Below are 25,246 nucleotides of genomic sequence, written 5' to 3' on the forward strand. Positions count from 1 at the left end.
CACACTAGCAAATTGAATCAATAATGCATATCAATATGAGACATTGAAATCAAGTTGGATCCATCCTAAGTCACATTATATAACATTGAAAGTACATAAATAAACTCATTAGAGTATATAAGAGGAAAAATATATCAATGGATGTAATAAAAATCACTTATAATGTACAGTGAAAATATATTTATGATAAAGTATTATTACAATTAGAATGGAAAATGCTTTCTTAAACTGATAAAAAGTTACCTAAGATGCTAAAATAAAAAATGATACTAAGTCAAAAGCAATGATAATGTTCACTACTCCTCTTCTTGGTAAACCTATATAAGATAGTAGTGGTGAGGGCTGGTGAGATGGCTTTATACAGAAAGAATTCTGCTGCCAAGACTGTACACCTGAATTTAATTCACAAACTCTACATGGTAGAAGGAGAGAATCCACTCTAGCAACTTGTCACCTGATCTAATTATATGCACTGTAGCACATACCCTCCCATCACATACACAAAGTAAATTAATTAAATATAATATTTTTAAAAGTACAGTAAGAAGAGAATTAAAAAAAAACTTGTCTATTACAAGAAAAAAATGGAGAAAAATAAAAGATTAAATATGTAATAGTTATCAAGGGAGAAAAAAAAGCATAAGTATTTGTGTATATTATGTTTCTTTGTGTAGAATAAGAAATCTAGACATAATTCACTAGGTATAATGAAGAGTCTTTCAAGGGACTCTCACTTTTGTAACTATTGACTCTTTGAAAGTCATTCTTCCTTACAGGACATGTCCTGAGCACGTTTGGGCATTAGTAGCACCTATGGCCTCTCCCATTAGTTGTCAGTGGCATGTCTCTTGGGGAAAAAAATTCACCTTTAATTAAGAATAAGTCTCCTAGATATTAAATGTCAACTGTATTTTATACACTTGTAGCAAAGTCATCAGTAATGTTATTTTCACATTCATAGTGGTGATAGATAATATGAACATTATATATAATATTACCTAGAAAATTGGTGAATTACTGTAGAAAAATGTTTAAATATGTCTGTAAAAGTAGCTCCATGGTAGAGTGTAATGTGTAAGGCTCTGCATTCAGTATTTAATACCTACCAATGAACTGGAGAAAGAAAATGAAGCTAGAGAAGAGAAAATATAATTTATAAAAAGTTTTAAAACTTGCTGAAGAACTAAATGCTAAGCAATCATCAGGAAACAGAAGCTCATAAATAGGAAGATAGTAAAAATATATTATTTTTCCCTAGATAATTTATATATTCTATCTCTTTTTAATCCTAAGACACTTAGATGATTCTAATTTTTACACAGAAAAAAAATAGAACAAAGAGAAGGCAGAAGAATTCTTAGGATGAATAGGTGACTTACCTTGCCAGTTTAAGTCTTTGTATGATTTGTATAACATTGGATAAAAACTGAATAAATAGGCCAATGGAATAATAAAGCAAAAGACAAGGTGATTTCTTTGAAGATCACAGGTACAAAACTGTAGCTGTCCATTCAGTGAGAAAGAAGGAATTCAATAGAAGTGTTGAAAATGCATTATCTTTATATAAAAATCAATATTTTATCCCCATAGCACTTCATGCATCAATTACAGTTGGATCAAAAGGTACACATAAATTATAAATTTGAAAAGTCTCAGTACAAACACAAACTAATAATTTTTAGACTTTGGGATAAAAAATTATTTGTTACATAGAAATAAAATTGTTCACAGCAAAAATTGATTAAGTTATAAATCTGTGGTGGTTTATAGAAGAATGGCTTTCATAGGCCCATATGTTTGAATGCTTGTTCTCCAATTAGTGGAACTGTTTGGGAAGGATAAGGAGGTGTGGCCTTATTGTAACAGATGTGTCACTGGGGCTAAGCTTTGTTGTTTCAAAAACCTACACCAGGCCCAGTGTGTTTTTCATTGCCTGATGCTCACTATTCAGGATGGAAACCTTTCAGCTACTGCTCCAACATCATGTCTGTTTGCTTCCCTCCATGATGATCATGTACTTATCCTCTGAAACTGTAAGCAAGCATCCAATTAAATACTTTCTTTTATAAGAGATGCTTGGGTTGTGGTGTCTCTTTACAGTACTAGAACAGTAACTAAAGCAGAAATATCCGTATATAAAAGGGAAATTATATCTCTACCTCACTTTACAAAAATGTTCTTGAAAATGATAAATTTTAAAAGTCTCAGTAAAACTATAAACTAATAACTTTCAGACTTTGGATTTAAGATGATTTGTTACATGGGAATAAAATCATTCACTGCAAAAATCAGTACATTCAGTTATAATTTTAAATAGCATGATACTCTCTCTGATACAAAAGAAACAATAGACTATTTGATTAAAGTCCTCTTCTGAGTATATGCTGTGCTGACCATGTGTCTCTTTTTCCTTCTCCTTTAATTGTTCCTCTCATGTGTGTATCAACATCATTGTCAGAGATAGAATTATTTAACGATACAGTCATTCTTTCAATGAAGATTTCATGTACAAATTACTAAGTATTAGATATTCAGTACATCAAAAAGATTTCATAAGGAAATTCAATGGCACAGGGTACAGAGAAAATTTCTCATACAAAATGAGACTATATTGAATTTGTGGAGCAGAATATTTTGCTTTGTCCTCAAATTTCTCTTAAGATATGTTACTTAATCTCACTTAATTGTAATGCTCTTTTCCCCCATTCCTTTGCTTTAACCAAACATTTGATACTTTAATAGTCTCTTTGGTCACTTTTCTTACAAGATATTTCATTTAAACTTCCTAATACATCTGCTTCCCTGAGATGTGTATCACTAAGTAATGGGTCTTTTCTTATGTTAAAAGTTCAATCAGGTTATTTGAGTACTATAAATGCAATTATAGCTTGCATTTCTAGTCCTCAAATGGGCCTATTCATTAACAATGATGACATTTTGCAATCATAATGCACCTTTAATTCAAGGATCATAAAGACATTTACACGAGAGAGAAAGCTATTGTAAGTTTGGTTTCTTAATGGAAAAATCAAGAAGGAGGTTTGGCTCAGAGAATCAGAAATGTCATTCAGTTATATCTTTATCCTTTCTTATTTTTCACACAGCAGAACAGAAAAAGTCATTTCAGCCTAAAATGAACACATATTTTGAAGACCTTTGTATTTAGATATTATGGGAACATCTAATTACATGAGTACCTTTGCATTCATTTAGGAAAAAAAAAACAATTAGCACAGATAGCTACTCTATGGAATTCTAGAGAATGAGTTTACATAATGTAACATGTATTAGTATATATAATATATACATATATTGTATACTTTATATGTGCATACATTGTGGTAATTAATACTTAAAACTATGAAACCAGTTACCAATTCATCCCAGTGTCTTTGATCCTGATCATCAATTTTAATGTTCTAAAGTGTTCTTATCATGTATAATGTAGTATGAAGTGAAGCATTTCATTTCTAGTGATAATCTGATTATGTTTGTTGATTTTTAAATATTGTGAATTCATCATACTTGGCAGGTAGTTATGATTGTCTACCGGAAGCAGTAGACTCAAAATCTACAGTAGCTGGAAGAGTCTAATTCATTTATGCTCATATAATAGACTGGATGAACAAAGTTAGCATAGACCTTTTCACACTGCAGTTCATGCTCTTGCAAGTTCTGCCATCTTTAACACATAGACCCTCAATTTACCCAAAATTTCATTTCCATATAGCCATTCAGAAGGAGAAAAGAACACAAATGTCCACTTAGGATGCTTATGATGAATTTTCTAATGCTCCTTAAATCTCCTCATATATGATTAGCTACAACTAATCATTTAATAATAACCTTAAGGAAGTTATTGCAAATATAACCTAGTCATTTACTAAGGAAAAAATGAATAGTCCAGTGTGACTTACATGGTAGTAAACATGATGTGAACATTTTCTTAAATCCTAAGTATATAATAACCAGCATTGTGTATCAAGCCCTTTAAGAATCTGGTATATTTTAGATATATGTAAATGCCATGAAGAAAATGAACTCTGTATGTTATACTGAATTGTAGGAACAGAATTCTGACTCTATTAGATGGGAATTTAGTCTGTGCTATTTGAAGTAGAATATGGCCAAGAATGCACAAAAATATTCAGTGTGACTACAAAGTATTTTCATAGTGGTCTGGAACAGTTTAGTGGAAAAGAATGTGCAAACTAGGTATAATTTTGAGCTAGGATCTGTTAGTGGACAGATTTGAGTAATTGTTTCCTTATATTGTTACCTCATGGAACAATGAAGCTTTTCTTTTAGGCTCTCATTTCCAGATCTGGCATCCTTGATGCCTTGGTCAGACTTTAAAGGAAGTAGCACGTGAAAGATACTCAGTTAAGTTTTAAATGGAGATCAGGAGAGAGGCTTTCTCTGTGAATCTGAGTATGCTGATTTAAAATGGTTACCAGCAACGAGAACTGGTAAATTATGAAGCCTTAGTTACTATACAGTATACATTTAAGGTGGAAATATTTGTAGCAGATGTTTATATGCAGGAAAATTAGAAGGAAAATGAAAGTTGTAAGTTCATCGAGCTAATCCAGAAGCCAGTAGATAAATGTAAAACTGTGAGATACAATAGCAAAAGTGTAGAGGAGAAGGATATGTTAAACACAGGCAAACATCTTCCATGGGTGACACTAACTAATTCCTGTGGAGAGTATTCTGATCCCTAAACACTTACATTGTGATATGATTTAAATTTGAATATTTGATTCTGTTTACTGGTTGTAGTGCATACTTGATAAATTGTATAAAAGAAAGGAAGGTATGAATAACCATAGTTTTGGTGAGTATTATTATTTTCTTTTGGATTTGGGTCAATGTTTTAAAACTCAAGTAATCGTTAAAGGTACAGAAACTGATAAATTAACTGATTTCATTCTTAGTTTCTTCTGCTTGATAAATGTTCTAGGTGGTGATGAGATCACTAACCAGTAATGATTTGGGAAAGAAAGAAAGATTTAAAAAGACAATTGAGTGACAAATAAAAGTCAATTTATCTTTTTTTACATTTAAAAGTCAACAAATTATTCCTGCATTCTTCCCCCTCACCCCACTGAGGAAACAACACAACATAAACCCTGTCATCAAAAGTGTAGGCAACTGGGATCTCCTGCTCCCCTAAGCTCTCTTTCCCTTGAACCTTGTCCTTCATTACTCCCACTGTCATCCAGGTTGTTCATGTAGACCTCATCCATTTCTCTGTCATTGGGCAATCCCTGGGTCTTTCCTAGGGTCCCGTTTTCTAGGTAGCCTCCCTGGAGTTGTGTAGCAGAAAGGGAGAACAAGGAATAACAGACCATGATAAATGAAGACCACATGAGAACAGGAAGAACAAAGTGCTAGAGAGGTCCCCAGAAATCCACAATGATACATCCTCTGTAGTCTGCTGGCAATGGTCGAGAGAAAGCCTGATCTGACATAGTCTGGAGATCAGATGGCCAAACATCCAATAACTGATGGAAGTGGATGCAGAGATCCTTGGCCAGGCCCCAGGTGGAGCTCCAGGAGTCCAAATGTTGAGGAAGAGGAGGAACTGTAAGAGTGTGAATTGTTGAGACCAAGATTGGAAAAGCATAGGGACAAATAGCCAAACTAACTGAAACACATGAATTATGAACCAATTGCTGTGGAACCCCCCTGCCCCCAACTGGATCAGGCCCTCTGGATAAGTGAGATAATTGAATAGCTTGAACTGTTTGGGAGGTACCCAGGCAGTGGGACCCAGACCTTTTCTTAGTTCATGAGTTGGTTGTTTGGAACCTTGGGCTTACACAGGGACACTTTGCTCAGCCTGGAAGGAGGGGACTGGACCTGCCTGTACTGAATCCACCATGTTGAATTGAATCCCCAGGGGAGTCTTGGCCCTGGAGGAGATGGGGAATGGAGGGGAGGGGCTGGGGGAAAGGTGGGAGCAGGTGCGGGAGGGGGAGGACAGGGGAATCCATGGCTGATGTGTAAAATTAAAACACAAAGATAATAAATAAAAAAATGAGAAAAAAAACTGGAGAAAGAGTGAACTATACTGAAGATAGTTTTAATTTACAGTGTTCTGTTGTGCCCCAGTCACATACTAAATGGTTTTCATGTGCCATGTCATACAACACTAGTTGGGAAGAACTGCTCTTATTATGATCATCTTGGAGATGAGAAAGAGTTACATGTAAATAGGGTCACTTGCTCAGATAACCACAGCTAATTTGAAGATCAAGAAATCAAACTTCAGTGTTGAAATCCCAAGACTAGTCTTTCTCCATATCACAGTCAATGGAACCAGCATTTTGATGTAAAATTTTCCCTGCAGAACCATAGTAGTAGTGCATTGATATGTTGAGTAATAAAAATATAATTTTTCTACACATTTCCTATTGAACAGAAACTACTCCAGGAGATGTGTAGACCCTGAAGGCAGTTCCTGACTAGTAAAAATGTCACATCACAAATCTATGTGTTTGGTCCTCCCTTTCCACAGGTCTACATGGATGGAAAGCATTTGAAAAATGTAACATATTACAAAATGTATAAAACACCTCTAGTGCAAGATGAAATGAAAGAAAGAAAATCTAATGGGGTATAATTTATAGTATACAAATAAATATCTCTATAGTCTCAATTAAAATATATTTGCTATATTTCTTATGATAGCTGTTATTAAATTGCAATAAATTGATAAATAGTTGTGTTTTTCGTAGGTAAAATTCACTTAGTTTTATTTTTCAAGGTGGCCAATTTCAGAACAAAAGATGTTTTTATAAAATAGATGGCAAGCTTGGGGAAAGGAGTGAGCTACTAATGAGCTTTGTTTCATAGTCCATAGTAGTAGGGAACTTGTCTTCAGTGAGTCAATGCTCAATGGTACTAGCTCCCAATGGGAAAAGGTTGAGTAATCCAAATGTATGCTTAGCCTTGACCAGAAAGCAGAGTAGGAAAACAAGAAGCAAGGCTGATGAGTAATAAAACATGCTTTAGCTTTAAGTAATTAATTCAAAGACCACTCAAACATAAGCTATAGTTTGGGGTTGGTTTCCACTGCAATACTGATGACAGTAGAGGTTGGGAGGTTGTATAGATTAAGTTCATGGTGTTATGGAGAAGATGGGCAAGAGTTTGCTTGAGAGTATAAGTGGGTAATTGTTTGCCTATAATTTGTGGAATGCTTGTTCTGTATTGGGCTCTAACTTTGAATAATGCTTGCTATGATAACAGATCTGCTTATACCAAGGAGACTATTGCCATGTGGAAAAGAAGAAAAGAAAAGAAAAAAAAAAACAACAGATTTCTCTGTTTTGAGATTTCAATAAATATCTCTCAAACAAATTTAAGATCATATGTGAGATGAATAGTAACATATACAGAGGAAAATGAAAAATTTGGTGGATCCAGGTGAGAGAGGAAGAGGTAGTTGGGTCTCTGACCAGTTTTGTATGATCAAGTTCCTATAAGTGCATGACTTGAGCCACAGATTATCAAAAGGAGTTACGAGAAGGAACAAAGAGTTGTGTGTGCAAAGATAGAATGGTGAATCAAATGGTGAGGATTTCAGGGAACTGAACTTTCAGTTTATTTGACATTCTGTTAAAATGTCACAGGGATCAGTAAGAGAAATATGAAAATCATATTTGCTCACAGACTGCCATGAAACAAGGATGATAGTAATTCATACTTATGTTATATTCACTGTGTATTTACACAGATTGGAGTTCATTTAATCATGTAACTTTGTGTGTAAGGATTACTGTTGGATTAGTTTACAGATAAGAAAAATGCGGCCGGGCGGTGGTGGCACAAGCACTCAGGAGGCAAAGGCAGGCAGATCTCTGTGAATTCAAGGCCAGCCTGGTCTACAGAGCGAGATCCAGGAAAGACACAAAGCTACATAGAGAAACCCTGTCTTGAACCCCCCCCCCAAAAAAAAAAAGAAGAAAGAAAAGAAAAATGCGACAGAGTGAAATTAAGAATGTACCTAAAACAGTAACATCCATTAATTGGTGGAACTGGGAGTTTGAACCCAATTTGATTTCAGAAACCATTTTCTTGACTGCTTTCAAATATTCCCCTCTAATGCATTGTCAAATCTGACAAAGTTGATATTGAAATGATATTGAAGTATATAAATTATAAGTTATTATTTTGGGGATAGTGATTCTTTCATTAACTACCAATAGGTGTTCTTTAACTGGAGAAATAAGATACCATAGCAGCTGGTTATAAGTTTATAAATATCCCAGCATGTTGTCGTCATCTGTACTATAGAAGTGACACCTTCTATCTTGAGAACAATTGTGGCATGGAAGATTGAAAAGCAGTCATTTGATAAACAAGATGACAACAATGGGTATTTTAGATAGAGAAAATTAAATATAGTCTAATTTTTAAATGATGTATAAATACCAGAAACTAATGTTATTATTATGATCATAACACATGTGATTTTCAAGCAGAAACCTGTTACTGAATCCTAGTAACTGTTTAGGCATCACTTAAAGAACCTTCCATATTCTTTCTACCAGTATATATATATTTACTAAAAATGAGTATGGGGTGGATCATAGTATTTAATTACCCTATGCATTGCTCTAAGTACTTCACAATAATTGGCTAATTTAAATTTCATAAAATCTCTATGAGGAAAAACGTCATTACTTCTACTTCACAGAAGTCCACAGGAAATACTTAAGAGGCTAAATGGCCTGAAAAATGTTTTGTTCAGGAATAGAAAATAGGTTTCTTCTTGACCATCTTGGGAGTGGTCAGATACTACTGGCTGCTCAAACAGATTTACTTTCTTCCTCAGTTCCTCCCTTTATTGAATTATAAAATTATTTCCCTTTTGAATGCCTGAAAATATTTTAGTAACAAAGCACATGTGTACTGTTCCTCATGACCTCAAGGTCCATTCATGTTCATTGTTCAGCCTTTATTGAATATGAAAAGAGTTATACAAATGAATGGAGAAGTCAACATGAGCATGTAGCCTTCCATTTCTTATGCCAATGGCCCATTCTTTCTGTCTGTACCGTCTCCTGTGGGCTCATCAGTTATTGATAGTATAAGGTGTCTGCAGTCTCCTTAGAGACTTCATGTCATGTTCAAATTTTAGAATAAAGTCAAGAAAATAGAATCATAATAAACACACCTCTGTTAAATCCCATGAAAACATTCTAATTGCAACTCATCCACTATTATTCTAGTTATATGCATGTTGATAAATTTCATTTAAAATATTTTTATAAATATTCAGGTTAACTTTTCAAATAAATTAATAAGGCCATTATTGGATGAAAATATATAACATTGACCTATTTAATTGTTAATTGTATATGATTTGGAGACAATAATATAGAAAGGGACAGCAAGAAGAGGAAACTACATTTCAGAAGAGAAATTAGGTCTAATACCTTTTGAGGAAAGGGGGCCTGCAGGGAGAAGATAGGCACCATGTAAAGGGATTGCTGTCAACTGAATGTTTCAGCTGAGAAAGAATATTCCACTGAGATGAAGGGAGCTCTAAAACCTGTTAGAGGAAAAGAAAGTCTGTGTAGAAAGTACAGTGAGACGGAATGAGAAAACATTGCAGTGTTCATTCGATTCTACTCTTACACCTGTGATTATATAAACGTTAATAAGAGGGAAAGTAAAAGCGAGCAGAAGTTATCAAGGGAAAGAATGAGAGCTTCCAAGAGAAATGGAGTTTAGAAGAGACTGAATTCCTTGCATCCTGCTGTTCTGCAACCATTAGACTCATCACAGTGAGTCATGGGACTTTGATGATCTAAGTGAAGTGGGGCTTCTCCACTGCTTGCTCTGCCTTGCCCAGTGGAGGTTTCCGAGAGCAGCTTGCAATGACCTACTCAAAAGCAATGGAGCTGAAAAGTGCACCTGCTTCATATTGGAGCTGAACTCGCCATTACATCAAGCGCTTCAGGCTTCTGGCTTGGATGTTCTATCGATTTTGTGTTGACAATCGTAGTTTATATTGTACCATAGGTGTCATATTTCAATACACACATATTTACCCCATTAAGTCTCATTCTACAAAGCCAGTATTGAATATTCAGACTATCAATTTTTATTTATTTAGCTTGTACATATATTACTTACCTTGGCTACTCATCATTTACTTTCTAATGTATACAATAAAGTCCATCTTATTCTTATATGTGCATCTAGGTTGGTTTTCATGTAAAAGAATTTTACTATTAAGAATAACCTTGCATGGATTACAATCTTTGCATCCCTTATTATACACAATATATGTTTTTATCTAACATTCTTCCTTAGAGGAAAATAAGCCCACTGGGCTATGTTATATATTTTATTTACAGTCTTTTCTAATCTTCATAGGCAGTGCTGGTACACCTGTCACTTTTAATGAAAATGGAGATGCTCCTGGACGCTATGATATCTTCCAGTATCAGATAAACAACAAAAGTACAGAATACAAAATCATCGGGCACTGGACCAATCAACTTCATCTAAAAGCAAGTATCACTATCATTAGGCATTATTGTATCTTATTCTTAAAGAGGAATGTTCTTTTTTAAGCACTAAATTTAAACTTCTCCAGAGAAATCCAACAATATTCATAAGAATAGAAGAAATCTAATTTTATTTGGACTATATACATTTGGATCCTGGTCTGATGTGGGGTCCAAGTGTCTAAGGCAGCTGGCATTTATTAGTCATGGTTTTGCCACTTAGCTGGCTTCAATCTTTTCCCATAGGGTACCTGACAGACCCAAGCAATGATTCATCAGTGTCAGCCCAGAGAATCTCCCTATTTTTATTTAAATATTTTTATTCATTATACATACCAACCACAGATGCCCCTCCCATTGCTCCTTCCCACCAGGCTCCCACTTGACCAGCCTTCCCACCCTTGACCCACCAACCCCTTCTCCAAAAGGGAAAAGCCTCCCATGAGGAGTCAGCAAAGCTTGGTACATTCAGTTGAAGCATGACCAAGCTGCTTCTCTCTGCATCAAGGGTGAGCAAGGTGTTCTACCATGGGTAATGAGCTCCAGAGAGTCAGCTCATGCACCAGGGATAAATCCTGATCCCACTGCCTGGGGCCCTCAAACAGACCAAGCTATACAACTCTCTCCTGTATGCAGAGGGCTTAGTTTGTTCCCATGCAGGTTCTGCAGCTATTGGTCTAAAGTTTGGGAGTTCCTACAAGCTTGGTTGGGTTGTCTCTGTAGATTTCCCCATCATCATCTTAAAGCCCCTTGTTCATAGAATCCCTCTTCCCTATTTTCAATTAAACTCTCAGAGCTAGGTCTGGTGTTTGGCTGTAGATCTCTGCATCTGCTTTCATCAATTACTGGATGAAGGCTCTATGATGACAGTTAGGGTATTCACCAATCTGATTACTTGGGTAAACCAGTTCAGGCACCCTCTCCACTACTGCTAATAGTTTAATCTGGGGTCATCTTTGTAGATTCCTAGGAATTTCCCTAGCATCAGGTTTCTCCCTTACTCTATAATGTCTCCCTCTATCAAGATATCTCTTTCGTTGCTCTACCACTCCATCCCTACCCTAGCTTGACCAACTTTTTCACTCATGTTCTCATCCCCCATCTCCTTCCTATATTTCCCCCCTCATCCCCAGTTTACTCATGGAGATCCCCTTTGTTTCCCAAGGTGATCAGTATGTCCCTCTTAGGGTCCTCCTGGTTTCCTAGCTTCTTTGGAGTTGTGGGTTGTAATCTGATTATCCTTTGATTTACATCTAGTATCCACTTATGAGTGAGTACCTACCATGTTTGTCTTTCTGAGTCTGGGTTACCTCACTCAGGATGATATTATCTAGTTCCATCCATTTGTCTGCAAAGTCAGAATGGCTAAGAACAAAAACACTGATGAAAGCCTATGTTGGAGAGGATGTGGAGCAAGGGGAACACTCCCCCACTGCTGGTGGCAGTGGAATCTTGTACACACACTTTGGAAATTAGTATGGTGAGTTCTCAGGAAACTGGGAATCAATCTATATCAAAACCCAATAATACCACTTTCAAGCATATACCCAAGGGATGCTCAATCATACCACAAGGACACTTGTTCAACTATATTCATAGTAGCATAATTCGTAATAGCCAGCACCCAGAAACAACCTAGATGGCCTTCAACTGAAGAATGGATAAAGAAAATGTGGTTCATTTACACAATGGAGTATTACTCAGCTGTAAAAACCAATAACATCATGAAATTTGAAGAGAATCTCCCTATTATGCAAGAATTCCCTGGGATTTTGAGGCATGATACTCCATGAAGGCACCCAACAATAGCATAGCGGGCTTTGGCCTGTGATGCCATATTGAGCTTGAAGGTTAAGAGATATCTGGGAAAACCCACAGTGCAAGGGGCAGGGTTGAAGGTGGTAGAGAGGGATTGGAGCATCTTTTATCCCAGACAAAAAGTCTTATTTTACATTTCAGTCACTGCAGCTCTATTAGCACACACTGAGTTCACACATAGAATGTGTCCTGTTTACTCAACCAAGAATTCAATTCTCTTATACTGTGCTGTTCTTCCCAGGCTTAAGAATGCTTACTCCCACTTAGTGCCTGAGAAATCACTAAGATAGGTAGAACTTTCTCTGAGGGCCATAAAATGCTTATAAATGTGTTTCTGCTGACCCAGAAAATGGTTCTCCACTGCTGTATATTTGCAATGTGCATTTAATTCACTCTTTTAATGAAGTACCCTTCTCAAAGCCACATAATTGTAAGTCATGCTCATGTGCTTTCTTGCATTTGAGGCGAAACCATCGGGTGATATACTAACACATTTTTCTCCTCCTGCATGTTCAAATGTCTCTTGGAGTGACATTGTTTTGCAGAATCTGCCACCCAAGTTCACAGCCAAGAAGTGATGATAATAAATTACAGAGCTGTAGTTTGTTTCTTGAAAGTGACTTCCTGATGGCTGACACAGTTCTCATTTAGCCATGCAGTGGCAGCTTTGATTCTAGCTAAAGCCAAAGGCAGCTCCAAATCTCCAGTTAGGACATTCGCGTCTTTCTGAAACTGTTATATTATTCTGAAACTCAAATTAATTTATTCAAACTTAACTTTGAAAATGTCCCAGATTGTTTAAAATCTGAAAATTGATATCTTTTCTTTATTATTATTTTTAAAATTTTATAATTTAATTTAATTTTACATATCAGCCATGGATTCCCCTGTCTTCCCTTCTCTTGTTCCCCTCTCCCCAGCCCACCCCCCATTTCCATCTCTTCCAGGGCAAGGACTCCCCTGGGCATTCAGCTCAACCTGACATATTCGGTCAAGGGAGGTCCAGTCCCCTCCTCCCAGGCTGAGCAAAGTGTCCCTGCATAGCTCCTAGGTTCCAAACAGCCAGCTCATGCACAGATCCCGGTCCCACTGCCTGGGTGCCTCCCAAACAGTTCAAACTAATCAAACTGTCTCACGTATCCAGAGGGCCTGATCCATCTGGGGGCTCCTCAGCTATTGGTTCATAGTTCATGTGTTTCTACTAGTTTGGCTATTTGTCCCTGTGCCTTTTCCAATCATCGACCCTAAGAAAGACACAGGGATCCCCCCAACGACAGAGAAATGGATGAGATCTACATGAGCAAACTGGACATGGAGGGGTAATGAAGGGCAAGGATTGAGGGAAAGAGAGCTTAGGGGAGCGGGAGATACCAGCTGGATCAAGAACAGAGATGGAGAACAAGGAAAAAGAGACAATGATAAATGAAGACCCCATGGGATTATAAGAAACAATGTGCTAGAGAGGTCCCCAGAAATCCACAAAGATACCTCCACAATAGACTATTGGCAATGGTCAAGAGAAAGCCCAAAGTGATCTACTCTGGTGATCAGATGGCCAAACACCCTAACTGTCATGCTAGAACTATCATCCAATGACTAATGGAAGCAGATGCAGAGATCCACGGCTAGGCCCCAGATGGAGCTCCAGAAGTCCAATCGGCAAGAAAGAGAAGGGATTGTATGAATGAAAATTGATATTTTTTTTATGCTCATCCTTTGTAAATATATTTTCTGTGAAGTAAGCCTAATATGACAATGAAAACTTTGAGAATGGTTTAAATAGCAAAACAACTTTATCTGACTTTTGTCAACATCAAAATGCTTATCATATTGTTTTGGCTAAGAATTTACATAATAAAATGAATTTCTTGGGACTGTCATTTACTATGTATAGCACCAAGGTCCTTATAATGTACCAAGAGTCCAAATAATTATACACATAAATGAACACATACATATCTCTTCTCTGTATCCATAATCTGTTTATTCTAAAATTTAATATTGAATCTTAAGCTGTGTTTTATGTACATTTAATGATGCATGAATGCTTTATATTTGGAACTGTTATCTACCATAAATACATCAAATGAATTTGTACAATTTCTCATACTGGCTGTGATCATTTCTACTATAAAGTAGAGCTAGACTCATTGAAAAAATGAAATTCCTGATCTTGAGAACAATGGTGAATGAGGCTGTGGTGGGCAGTTATAAAGCAAGGACTGGATTCTGCAGACTATCAGGATAACTCATGTAACTCTCCTGAGAAACTTGAATGGACTCTTATTTGAAGGAGGAGTGGGGATGCTTGGGGAGCTACTGATTTATAGGCATTCTGCTTAGATATCTGCATAGTGTACATTATTATTTTACCCTAGTTTAATAAACTCCAAGGTGAAAATAGTAGCAACTACCTCATATGGTTGTGATAAAAATTAAATGAAACAAAGTAAGGAATCATTTAGTCCTTTTCCTGATGCACATGAGGCCCATGAACACTGCCTCATGTATTATTCTTTACCTCAGAATTCTATCTAAGCTGTGGGATTCTGATAGAGTTTGGTAAGTAGAGAATTGAAGTCCTTTCAGAAGAGGCACTTAAGTTTTCTTTAGGAAGCACATAATGGGGGAAGGGGAAAAGAGAGGAAGAAAGGACAATGCAAAGAAATCTTACAGAGAATCCCTGCACTTAAAATGTTAACATAATCAGTTCTTTTTACTTTTCTGATAGTTGGAGAGTTTTCTCCACACTTACAGTGTAAACTTCACATAGGATAAGTGCATAAGTTTCTTCTTCCTCTAGTAGTATTTAGATATATATTGTCATCAGGGCAATCATGTGGGGATGAGAGGTTTTCAAGGTTTTATTTTAAAACCATCAAATGTTTTCTTTCCAAACAGAATTTAAAATTTCATTTTAAATGACTTTATATATATATACATACATATATATATATATATATATATATATACATATATATATATGTATATATATATATATGTATATATATATATAAATGTATGTATGTATGTGTGTGTATATATATATATATACATACAAACATATAATGTACTGTTTTGATGCATGATTACAATGTTGAATAGTTATAATAAGTTAATGAGCAAATTTATCACCTTTGTGGTATTCTAAATTTTTGTGACAGATACTATATGAACACCTTTAGAAAATTTGAAGTTGGCTGTGGTGGCACACTCTGATAGAATTTGGTGAAAAAGGCAGAGTCAGGAGGACCAGGAGTCCAAGGCTAACCTGGTTTGCACACTTTGGCATGTGATGATCACACAACTCCTGAAGTACACTTTTCAGAGGACCCTTCTGTGCCAGGACTCTTGGAGGCCTAGAGCAGAGCAGACACCTGGTCAAGCTGGTCAAGTACTTACAGCACTATAGTTCTTGGGCTGGACTAAGTCAAGTCTGAGGCAGTCTGAGCCACAGTGGTGTGCTGGTTTGCTTTGGAAAGAAAAAAAATCTGAAATCTGCAGAGCAACATTATTTTTGTTTTGTCTTTTTGTCATCACTGCTCTGTGCTCAAAGGGTACAGAGTTTCGGATCAGTGGGAGTAATAATAACCACTGTTGATGATCTTGATAAGCTCAGTTGTGCTGCTAAGAGTTTTCATGGATATATGGTCTCTGCCTTAAGACACTCCATGCTAGGAGATGGGACAGACTCGGACCAGAGCTGCTCAAGTAAAGACACAGGTGTCCTGATGAAGGCATCCACAGATTGTTCGGCACAGCAGCCTGGTGAGAGATGCTGACTGTTCTTGCCCACTGCCTGGAATTACTGTCAGAGAGCACAGTCAGGAGGATTTATTTTCTGTATCTGCCATTTCTCCTTATTCTATTAAACCAGATTTACAACTGGTTTCACACTCTCAATGGTGAGCATTTATCAGCCATTTACTGGACTGTATTCTTGTTTTCAAAGAACCAGTTTTGCTTTGTTTTCCTCTGGCTGAAATCAAGCACAGGAAAATTTTCCACATACACAGTAGATGGTCAGGCACATCTGAGTGCAGCAAATCTTTCCTGAATACATCTTAGTGAAGTGAATGGATGTTTGGAGTAAGCGAACCGTTCTCTACCCTAGAAAATGTCTCAGATACATTTGATTTTCAAAAGGATCATCCTTATTGTTGGAAATATTGCTGTTTCTTTTTTACCTTTTGCTAGAACGAACATCTGATTGTAATTAATCATTTAGTGTTAATTGCTTATTTTGATGGAGGATTTCTACCCAGGAATCTGGGTCTACAAGTGAAATGTGTATCTATTTTCCTGGCAGTGAAGTGGCACAATTAGGTCTCTATTTTGATAGGAATGCATGTCTCAAGAGACAAGTGATTCTTATAGACATTACAAAACAGACTGTAACCAAGAGGTTTGGGCTAAGCAGAAGAGTTAAGCTGCAAGACAAACAACCATATGCTGCTTTGAGTCCACAGGGAGAAGGAGCAATGAGGTTACTGGGTGGACTATAACCCAGGCCTCACTAGTGTATGCTTCCAAACAGGGACACTTTTTCTGAATTACACAGATTTTTGCCTTCTTTGTTTTTCTTGTCATTTTATTCACTAAAGTGAAAATAAATAAATAATAAATGCATAAAATAACTAAAATAGTAGCAGATGGCTGTATCTCGATAATGACTCAATCAGAATTATTCACAGTACAGACTCTATTGGGAGGATATTGCAGAGGAAAAAGGTGTCTCTGAGCCTGACTTAATTGCTTAGTAGAAGCTTCTCTAGAGGAGTAACTTCTGATGAAGCTGTGAATGCTGAGCTATGAGTGGACTTCTCAGCTGTTAGTGGGATAAAAGTGTCTATGACTGCTAAATGCATTGTCATGTCATTGTACAGAACGAAAGTTTATAGTCACAAAGATACTTGACCTCTAGTATATTGTTTTTACCTCTTATATCTCATTTATAATATTCATGAAAACTATAATATCTACTTCCTGGAGTCATCGAGGTACAGTAGGAAATTATAGATACATATTGAGACCTAAGTAATGAAGATGATGGTATTGTTTTGACAGTATAACTAGCATACCCACAAGGACTTAAGATGGATTCTTCAACATGAAGTTAGATGGAAATAGTGTAAGAAAACTGCAATTTTTGTCTCTTGCCTTGATATTCTGAGAATTGAATGGTTTTAAAAGAAGGTGATATACCATGGCAACTTGTATCTATTCATTAAGATAAATGTATCAAAATATACTTTACATAAAACATAACATGGCCTCCATCATTCAAATTCATAAACAAAAACTTAGAAAAAATTCTAGTGGCAATGAACCCCATTAAGTTGCTTTATTGTAGCCTCTGTTGTAGTCCCTATAACAGGTATTTTAATTGCATATATAACTTTGCCTCAAGGGTTTGTTGTTTTAGGTAAATGTCAGCAAGTTTAACCAAAATCATTAAACTCGTGTTTAATGCAGTCAGATGCTGATGCAATGAAGGAGACTAAAGTCGCCTTGCTGTGGTGATGAACTGAATGGAGTGGGAAATGTTTGAAGAGAGACTCACTCACTCTGATTCTTAGGAGTCACTCATTTTCCTTATGTCCTGGTTTTCCTATGGGCAGTGTAGCTTGCTCCTGAAAATGCTGTTTTGTGTTAATCTCTAGGATTCCCTATGTCAAAATTTGCCAATATGAGATAATTATATATAGCACTTCCTTTCCTACAAACACGAATGGCAGTTAGATCCAACTGACCTTCTACACATATTCATAGGTCTTGAAATGCCACTCTGCCTTTGTACACTAATAAGAAAATCCTTCCTTTGATTTATTTTCCTTGTAATATGATGGTCAATCTTAAAACTTGTATTCTATTACTAAATTGATGCCTATTTAATAGATACCTATTAAGGCCTCAATTAATCAGCTCTAAAAAGTCACTTTAGTCTTATTTCTTATATATCTTTGTATGCTATAAAAAGCATTGATAAAATCATATATTGACATGCTGAGTAAATGCTGATTAAATTTTTAATTATATTCTTGACAGGCCCAACATAGTTGTTTTTCAGTAAATATTTATTGAATATACATACATAACACCCTGATATTTTTCTACAAGAATGTTGACTATGAGAGATGATCAATGAATATAGACTGAGAAATGCCCTGTGAACTTATCATTTATTCACTAACTACTTTGTGCTAGACAGAATGGTAATCTACTGAGGGATATGTGATTCAATAAGGTATATTTCTAAATATCAAAAGACTTGCAATATACTAAGAGCTACCATACACTCAAGGAACAACAGAAAAAGAATGACTATCTCGGTGTAGATCAAGTAAAAGTCTTGGGAAATTCAGAGATTCTGGTGGTTATCTCCAACTAGAAACACTGTATACAGATTTGTTACACAGATGAAATTCAAAATAGTTCTTAAATTAATTTTGTGCTGAGAAATTGTTGTAAGAAAATATCAGTTTGGATAAAGTACCAACCCACCCAACTATCCTTATTCCCTATCCATTTATCATTCATTCATTCATTCATTTTAGAATAAAATATCTCTCTTGGGAAATTGCTTTGGTAGATGCAGGAGTAGTTTAAAGGTGTCTCAGATTCAGTCCACAGTACCGTCTCTGAAATAGCAGTAATATACAGGAAAAGAAGGAAAACATATACCTCTTTCATGGGCCTTAATGTATACATCATTTTTTGTTATTACTGTTGATGTAAAAAAATTCTTAATATCCAAAGAGAAACAACATTCTCAAGGAAATACTCTATATAGGATGAAAGGCTGGAAAACTGGAGAACTACCTTGCTCTTTTCTAGCTGGCTAATAAATTCTAGTGAAGCTACATCAAGGATGCTCTAGATTTTGAATATTTTGACAGGGTAGCCTCACAGTCATAATTTCCTTGCCTTCTTCGTCACAGGCTAGTAAAATTGAACAGGTTCTAGCATATTAATGGGGTCTCAGTTGGTAACATAGGTACTCACTACAGTAAGGATAGAGTCACATGTCATCAAGGAAGCCAAGGGAAAACTCTAGAATAGAGGATATAATTATAATATCTGTGTACTCAGCCCAGATAAAAGCTAAGAAGTTCAAAGTTCAATCTAGAATGAAGGGGAATACATTTAAGGAGCTCAGAAAAAATGATACTGGCATTACTTTTATCATTCCCACTTGCATTTCTTCCTTCACATGACTTTTGTACAACTTTATGCATTCTTGAAGTCCTTGGAGTCTCTGAGCAATTTCCCATACTTGTCTTTGAGGAGTACTATCCTCCAACAGGCAGACCTCCTGCTCCTACATAAGGATTTTATGATGTTTGAGGTAAGCACAATGATACAGATGAAGACTCTTGCAAAAACAGTCACAGACAGTGATACCTTTAAGAAGCTGAGTGACCCAGAACTCCTGGAACAGAGGCCAATCTGATGGGAGAACATGGGAAATGACTAAAGATGGCTGGGAACTAAATTTTGTACTGTCTCTATACTATTATGGGGACAGTTTTAGGCATGGTATAAGGTATCATGAGTTTTTCAAGAAATATGCTCAGCTTTGAATTTAGAAGCTCATTTTAGCAGCAAAATGTATATTTTATAAAGAAAAGATTGTTTTATGAATTAGTGTAGCTGAAAGTTTTCCTGTGTCCCACCTGGTCCACAGCCACTCAGACCCAAATAAACATAGAGAGTCTTATATTAATTAAGAACTATATGGCCTAATGCTTCAGTCTTCTCCCTAACTAGCTCTTGTATCTTAAATTAACCCATTTCTATAAATCTATACTTTGCCATGTGGCTTGTGGCTTACCAGTACTTTTACATCTTGTTTCTTCTCCTGGCAGAGGCTAGCAACATCTCCTCTGTTCTATCTCTCTCCTTTCTCTCTCTCTAGTTAGAATGTCCCACCTAATCTTATTCTGCCTCACCATTGGCCAAACAGCTTTGTTTATCAACCAATCATAGCAACACATTTTCACAGCATATAGAACAACATCATCCATCAAATTAGGAAAAGACTTTAATTAAAATTATTTTTTCTTATTTTATGTAATTTTTGATAGGTTCACTTCACCTTGCCTCATTTACTTATTTGTACCTCTCCCAGAAAATAAAATTAAGAGACTCATGAGATATTTTTTATACTTAAACAATAGGCAAATGATGACACAGAAAGAAAGTTAAAGAGATTTGGTAAATTCTATTTAAGTTGTTCAGTAGAGTAAATGATTGAACTGTGCTGTTCTTTTATAAAGTAGTTTACTGTGTGACATTGTCTGCAGAGACATGCTTCTTCCACCCAGAGTACCGATGACAGATCAAGGAAAGGGTTCAACCCGAACCTCATTCGGTGGTAAACCAGTACATTTATTGGATGTTCTCATAGGGACAAAGATGAGGAGTGAACTTAAAAGAGCACAGGTGACTCAAGGGAAGCTTTGTCACTGAAAAGTCCATCATCCCTGGTGAGGAGTCACAAAGGCGATGTCCCTAGAGCTTGATGCCCCAATTGTAGGCAGCTCTATCACCCTTTCCTCAACAACTTTTCACTATATAGCCTTGGAGAGGGCCACTGTAAGTCCTATACCTTTCTGTACATCTTGGACCTCTTAAATTTCATAGGATTCTAGATTACTAAGAGTTCCTTTCCTCCATCCAGGACATAACTAACTCTGCAATGTTATATCTTATCAACTGTGTTTGAATTTGATTATGAGTTTAAAGACTAAATTCAGTATCTGGATCTAGTTTGAGGTAGATTCCTACAGTAACCTATTAATATTAAGGATATTTACTAGTTTATTTTTGAAAAATAGATCATTAAAATATTCTTTGGTACAAGAACAAGGGAATTCACAAGGGCCTATTGAAATCCTGAGTCACAAGGGACTACTGAATTCTTCAAATAATAATGAAAATAACACAAAAAATGATAACTAAAGCCAAAATAATGATGAAGTCAAATTGAAAAAGACACAAAAAAGAACATGATAGGAAGAGTGGTATGTCAAATTAGAAAATGCCTCCCTACATCAGTGCCAAGGAAGGATAAAGAAGATGGTTCTTTCAGGCTGTTATGGGAACTATCAAGTAGTAAAGATAAGGAAAAAATGGTTTCCAGTCATGATTCTAACCTTGGGAAGAGTAAAGTAAGTTAGATTTCAACATAATGCATAGAATAAGTAAAGTTAAAATAAGGTTATAAACATAAAATGATACTCTGCAGTAGAATTGCTGGCACAAATCATTTCGTATGGTAGAGTTACAAAAATGTATGTGGACTTTGTATACTATGGTACTTTTAAAAGCTCAAAGGACTCATCAGTGTTATGTGAAATCTACACTGTACAAGAGAATTACAAGTAAGAACTCAGAAGTGTGGTGTACGAATAAAATATGTAGTCCCTAGCTGTAGATAAAGGTCACTGGCTGGCAAGAGCATAAAACCTTAAAGGATGAAGTTATTATGCCTGTTGACTGCATCATTAGTCTAGCCTTACCATTCCCATTAAAGCTGTTAATGATTAAGGAGGGATAGATCAGGAAGGTAGGTTGTCCACAGGTCTCTCACCCACCTGCCTAAGATTACAAACCCTTTGCTATGAGTGAACTTGCAGATATCATATGCAACACTTTTTATTAGTATAGTGTTCTGAAGAGTTAAATACAACTTCTGAAAATTGTCATAGATGGGAATTTGCTCAGTTCTGAGACAAGATGTCACCCTTAGTAGACCCCAGTGACTTTTATAATAATGTAGACAACATAATTGGAAGTTAAGGTACTAACCCTCAGCTGGATTTGTGACTTATTAACTCAATATGTAGTGCCTTAGTTCCCATGCTGGTGAAGTTAAGAATTCCTTGTGTTCACTAAAATTTCTTCCAAACCTCTGGCTTTCAATGGGATATTTCAAATGCCTAGGGTGGGGCTGGAATGCATGTTCTGTCTGTTTATGTGATGTGTAAGTGTAAGGACCAGTCATGCATCCACATGGAATGGATGCTGGTATCTGATCATAGTGTGAGGTAACATATCTCTCATTTTCAGCTTGGAGCGTTTAAGAAGATTCTTTACCATCAGTGAAAACCAAACTTGTAAGAGGATAATGCTATAAGTAATTGTGTTGGCTTTCAATGGAATAAAACAAGTTAAAATTTATTAAAAATTACATGGAACTTACTTTTATTCCCAGATTTTCATAACCTTTTTAAAAATTTGGGCTGTGCTGTAGATAGGAAGGCGAAGATTCTTCTGTTGGACAGATTGAATTTGAAGAACGACAAGCAAATAATATTAACATGACTTGTGAAATTCCAATTTATTTGAAAAACACTTTTCCATTAACATAAGAGGATAGTTTAGGCCTATATTCCTGAGGCATTTTAGTGATGCCCTGGTTGAAAAAAAATCAAGCCATGAATGAGCAGTAAAGATAAACACAACTTTTTTATTCTCACAAAGAGAAAAAAATAAAACGATTTTGGAATTCCCACCATGCCATGTAAAATGTGATGCATTCAGCTTGTAACATCAAGACATTCACCCAAATGCACTTATGGCCCCTTTTCCTTGTGCATAGTAAACAGCTTTATGTTGGGAAGTGAATATCTCAGAACTCAGGTAGCTATGTATCCATGCTGGCTCTTTCACAAGCAAGAGTTTCTTCATTTCTAAAGACTCCTGAGAGCTTGGTTCACTCTTTATACAATTTCACATACCGTGTTAAAAAGCATATTAAACCATTCCCAGAGATGAAGTCTTGCATCTTCTGCTGGCTGGATAAGCAATTACTGGAAACTGCATGAAAACTGAATATTTCTATAGTCATGAATTTATTGTTAAGAAGTATTTTGGGCCAGGCGATGGTGGCACATGCCTTTAATCTCAGCACTTGGGAGGTAGAGCCAGGCAGATCTCTATGAATTCGAGGCCAGCCTGGTCTCCAAAGTGAGTTACAGGAAAGGCACAAAGCTACACAAAGAAACCTTGTCTCAAAACAAAGCAAACAAACAAAAAGTAGTATTTTGGCCTTGGGGGGTTAATAGAGTTCTACTGTTCTTGGGCCTTAGCTACCCACTGGATAGAACATATTTTGGAACTTGTGATGCCTCTAAATGTTAAGAGATAGTTTCTTCTACATTGTTTAACTGCTGAAAACCTAGGTCTAATAACTTCCAAGATGATAATTGTGTTTCTTGCCCAAGCCAACATTTTTGCCAAACCCTTTGTCAGAGCCATGTTTCTGCAGGTTTTTAAATAGTTGTTACTCATACATACGGTGGCATTCTGGTCACATACATATGGTGGCTTTCTGGTCATAGACACACATTGGGTGTTAGGACAACTATTTTGTTAGTTTTGTCTTTTTACTCTACATGTTATAGATCTTTTAACATATTAATATGCATCATCATGAGAGAAGTGGACATGGATATACTGTTTAATTAACTACACCAACTTCAAATCCTTTTAATATGAAGAACATTTATGAACTATTGATTCTTGGAGCCTACTTTAAGAAGCATTGATTGTAATGTTACTGAATTTTCTCCCTGAGATGACGTTTGCAGTTATTCATTTATTGGTATCCCAATCTAGGATTGTTTTATTACCCACAGGCTCTTTTATTTTGAGCATGGAAATAAAAGCCTAATTTTGGCACCTGTGAGACAAAAGCAGAAGGATCACATATACACACTTACCTAGGCTACATGGCAAAATCCAGGCCAGCCTAGGCTACATAGTGAAGATATGTATTACAAACAGAAATATGAACAACAAAAAACAAAAATGCCATTATTTTCAAAGGTAATTATGATTAGACATAACTATTTATTTAGGGTCAGCCAGCCACTGGGAGCAGAGGTCAAATTTAAAATCTCATACATATGTAATTCCAAAGGTATGCTTTTATAAATATCAGAGAAGTAACATCAAGCAGAAGTTGGAGATTGGATGTAGCAAACAAGGAAAAAGTGGCACATAGTATGGTATTTTAGTAGATCAGAATACAGAAGGAAAGGGGAGACAGCTGCTAGGAAGTCACATATGAACTTAGCGGACCTAGATCCTGGATCCTAGAAGGTTCTGGACAAGTGACAGTAAGGCAGGACATGGCTTAGATATGGAGTGAACTGCACCCAAGCAGACAGGATGTTGGAGAATATTCATGAAGAACTAAGGGTACAGAAGGGAAGTTGAAGCTTCATCCAGGAAGCAATCTTGACTGTGGATTTCTTCCTGTATCTAGAATCAGACACTGGAAATAAATATCCTGATCATAACTGGACATGATAAAGATTAAATCTATCCATCTGTTCGATTAAAAAAAAAAGGTCATCACTTATTAGAAGATCATCACTTATTAGTGCTACTTGATCAGTGAATGTGCATATTTTAATTTTTTTATTGAAAAGAGTATTTTTACCTTAATTATAATATATTCTTAGTGAGAATCAAAGCCAGTGCCTCATACATGCTAGATGAGTCCTTTGCCACTGATCTATAGCCTCAGACTTCTGGAACATTTACTTGAATTTAATATTAATATGCTAACATTTTAAGAAGGCTTAGCATATGGAAGTGAATCGTGTAATGGAAAAAACAAGAGACATCTAGGCTTAGCCATAGTTCACTGGAAAAAATGAAGGGCGCTCTTAATATCCCAAAGATGACAGGCAAGTACTTTGAAATATTCCAACATCTATGGATTGTCAGTTCCTACTATATAACAGTTCCTTTTTAAAATAATATTTTCTTAAAGATAAAACATGTTTTAAGGTTAAGAAAACACGGTTGATAAACTTCAACAAATTATATAATTATAATGTATTATTGGTAGAGGTCATCATATTTTTTAATACAAAATACCA

General features: G+C 36.0%; 1 protein-coding gene across 1 annotated transcript in view; it reads left to right on the plus strand.

Moving 5' to 3' along the window:
* Window positions 1–25,246, plus strand: part of LOC118579934 (metabotropic glutamate receptor 8) — a 670,399-nt gene that overhangs the window by 516,317 nt on the left and 128,836 nt on the right. The window contains exon 6 of the mRNA XM_036181754.1: window positions 10,396–10,532. Coding sequence (XP_036037647.1) covers window positions 10,396–10,532 — 137 coding nt within the window. The remainder of the gene's footprint in view (window positions 1–10,395; window positions 10,533–25,246) is intronic.

This window comes from Onychomys torridus, chromosome 3, assembly GCF_903995425.1.
Source record: "Onychomys torridus chromosome 3, mOncTor1.1, whole genome shotgun sequence".
NCBI classification, from domain to species: Eukaryota; Metazoa; Chordata; class Mammalia; order Rodentia; family Cricetidae; genus Onychomys; species Onychomys torridus.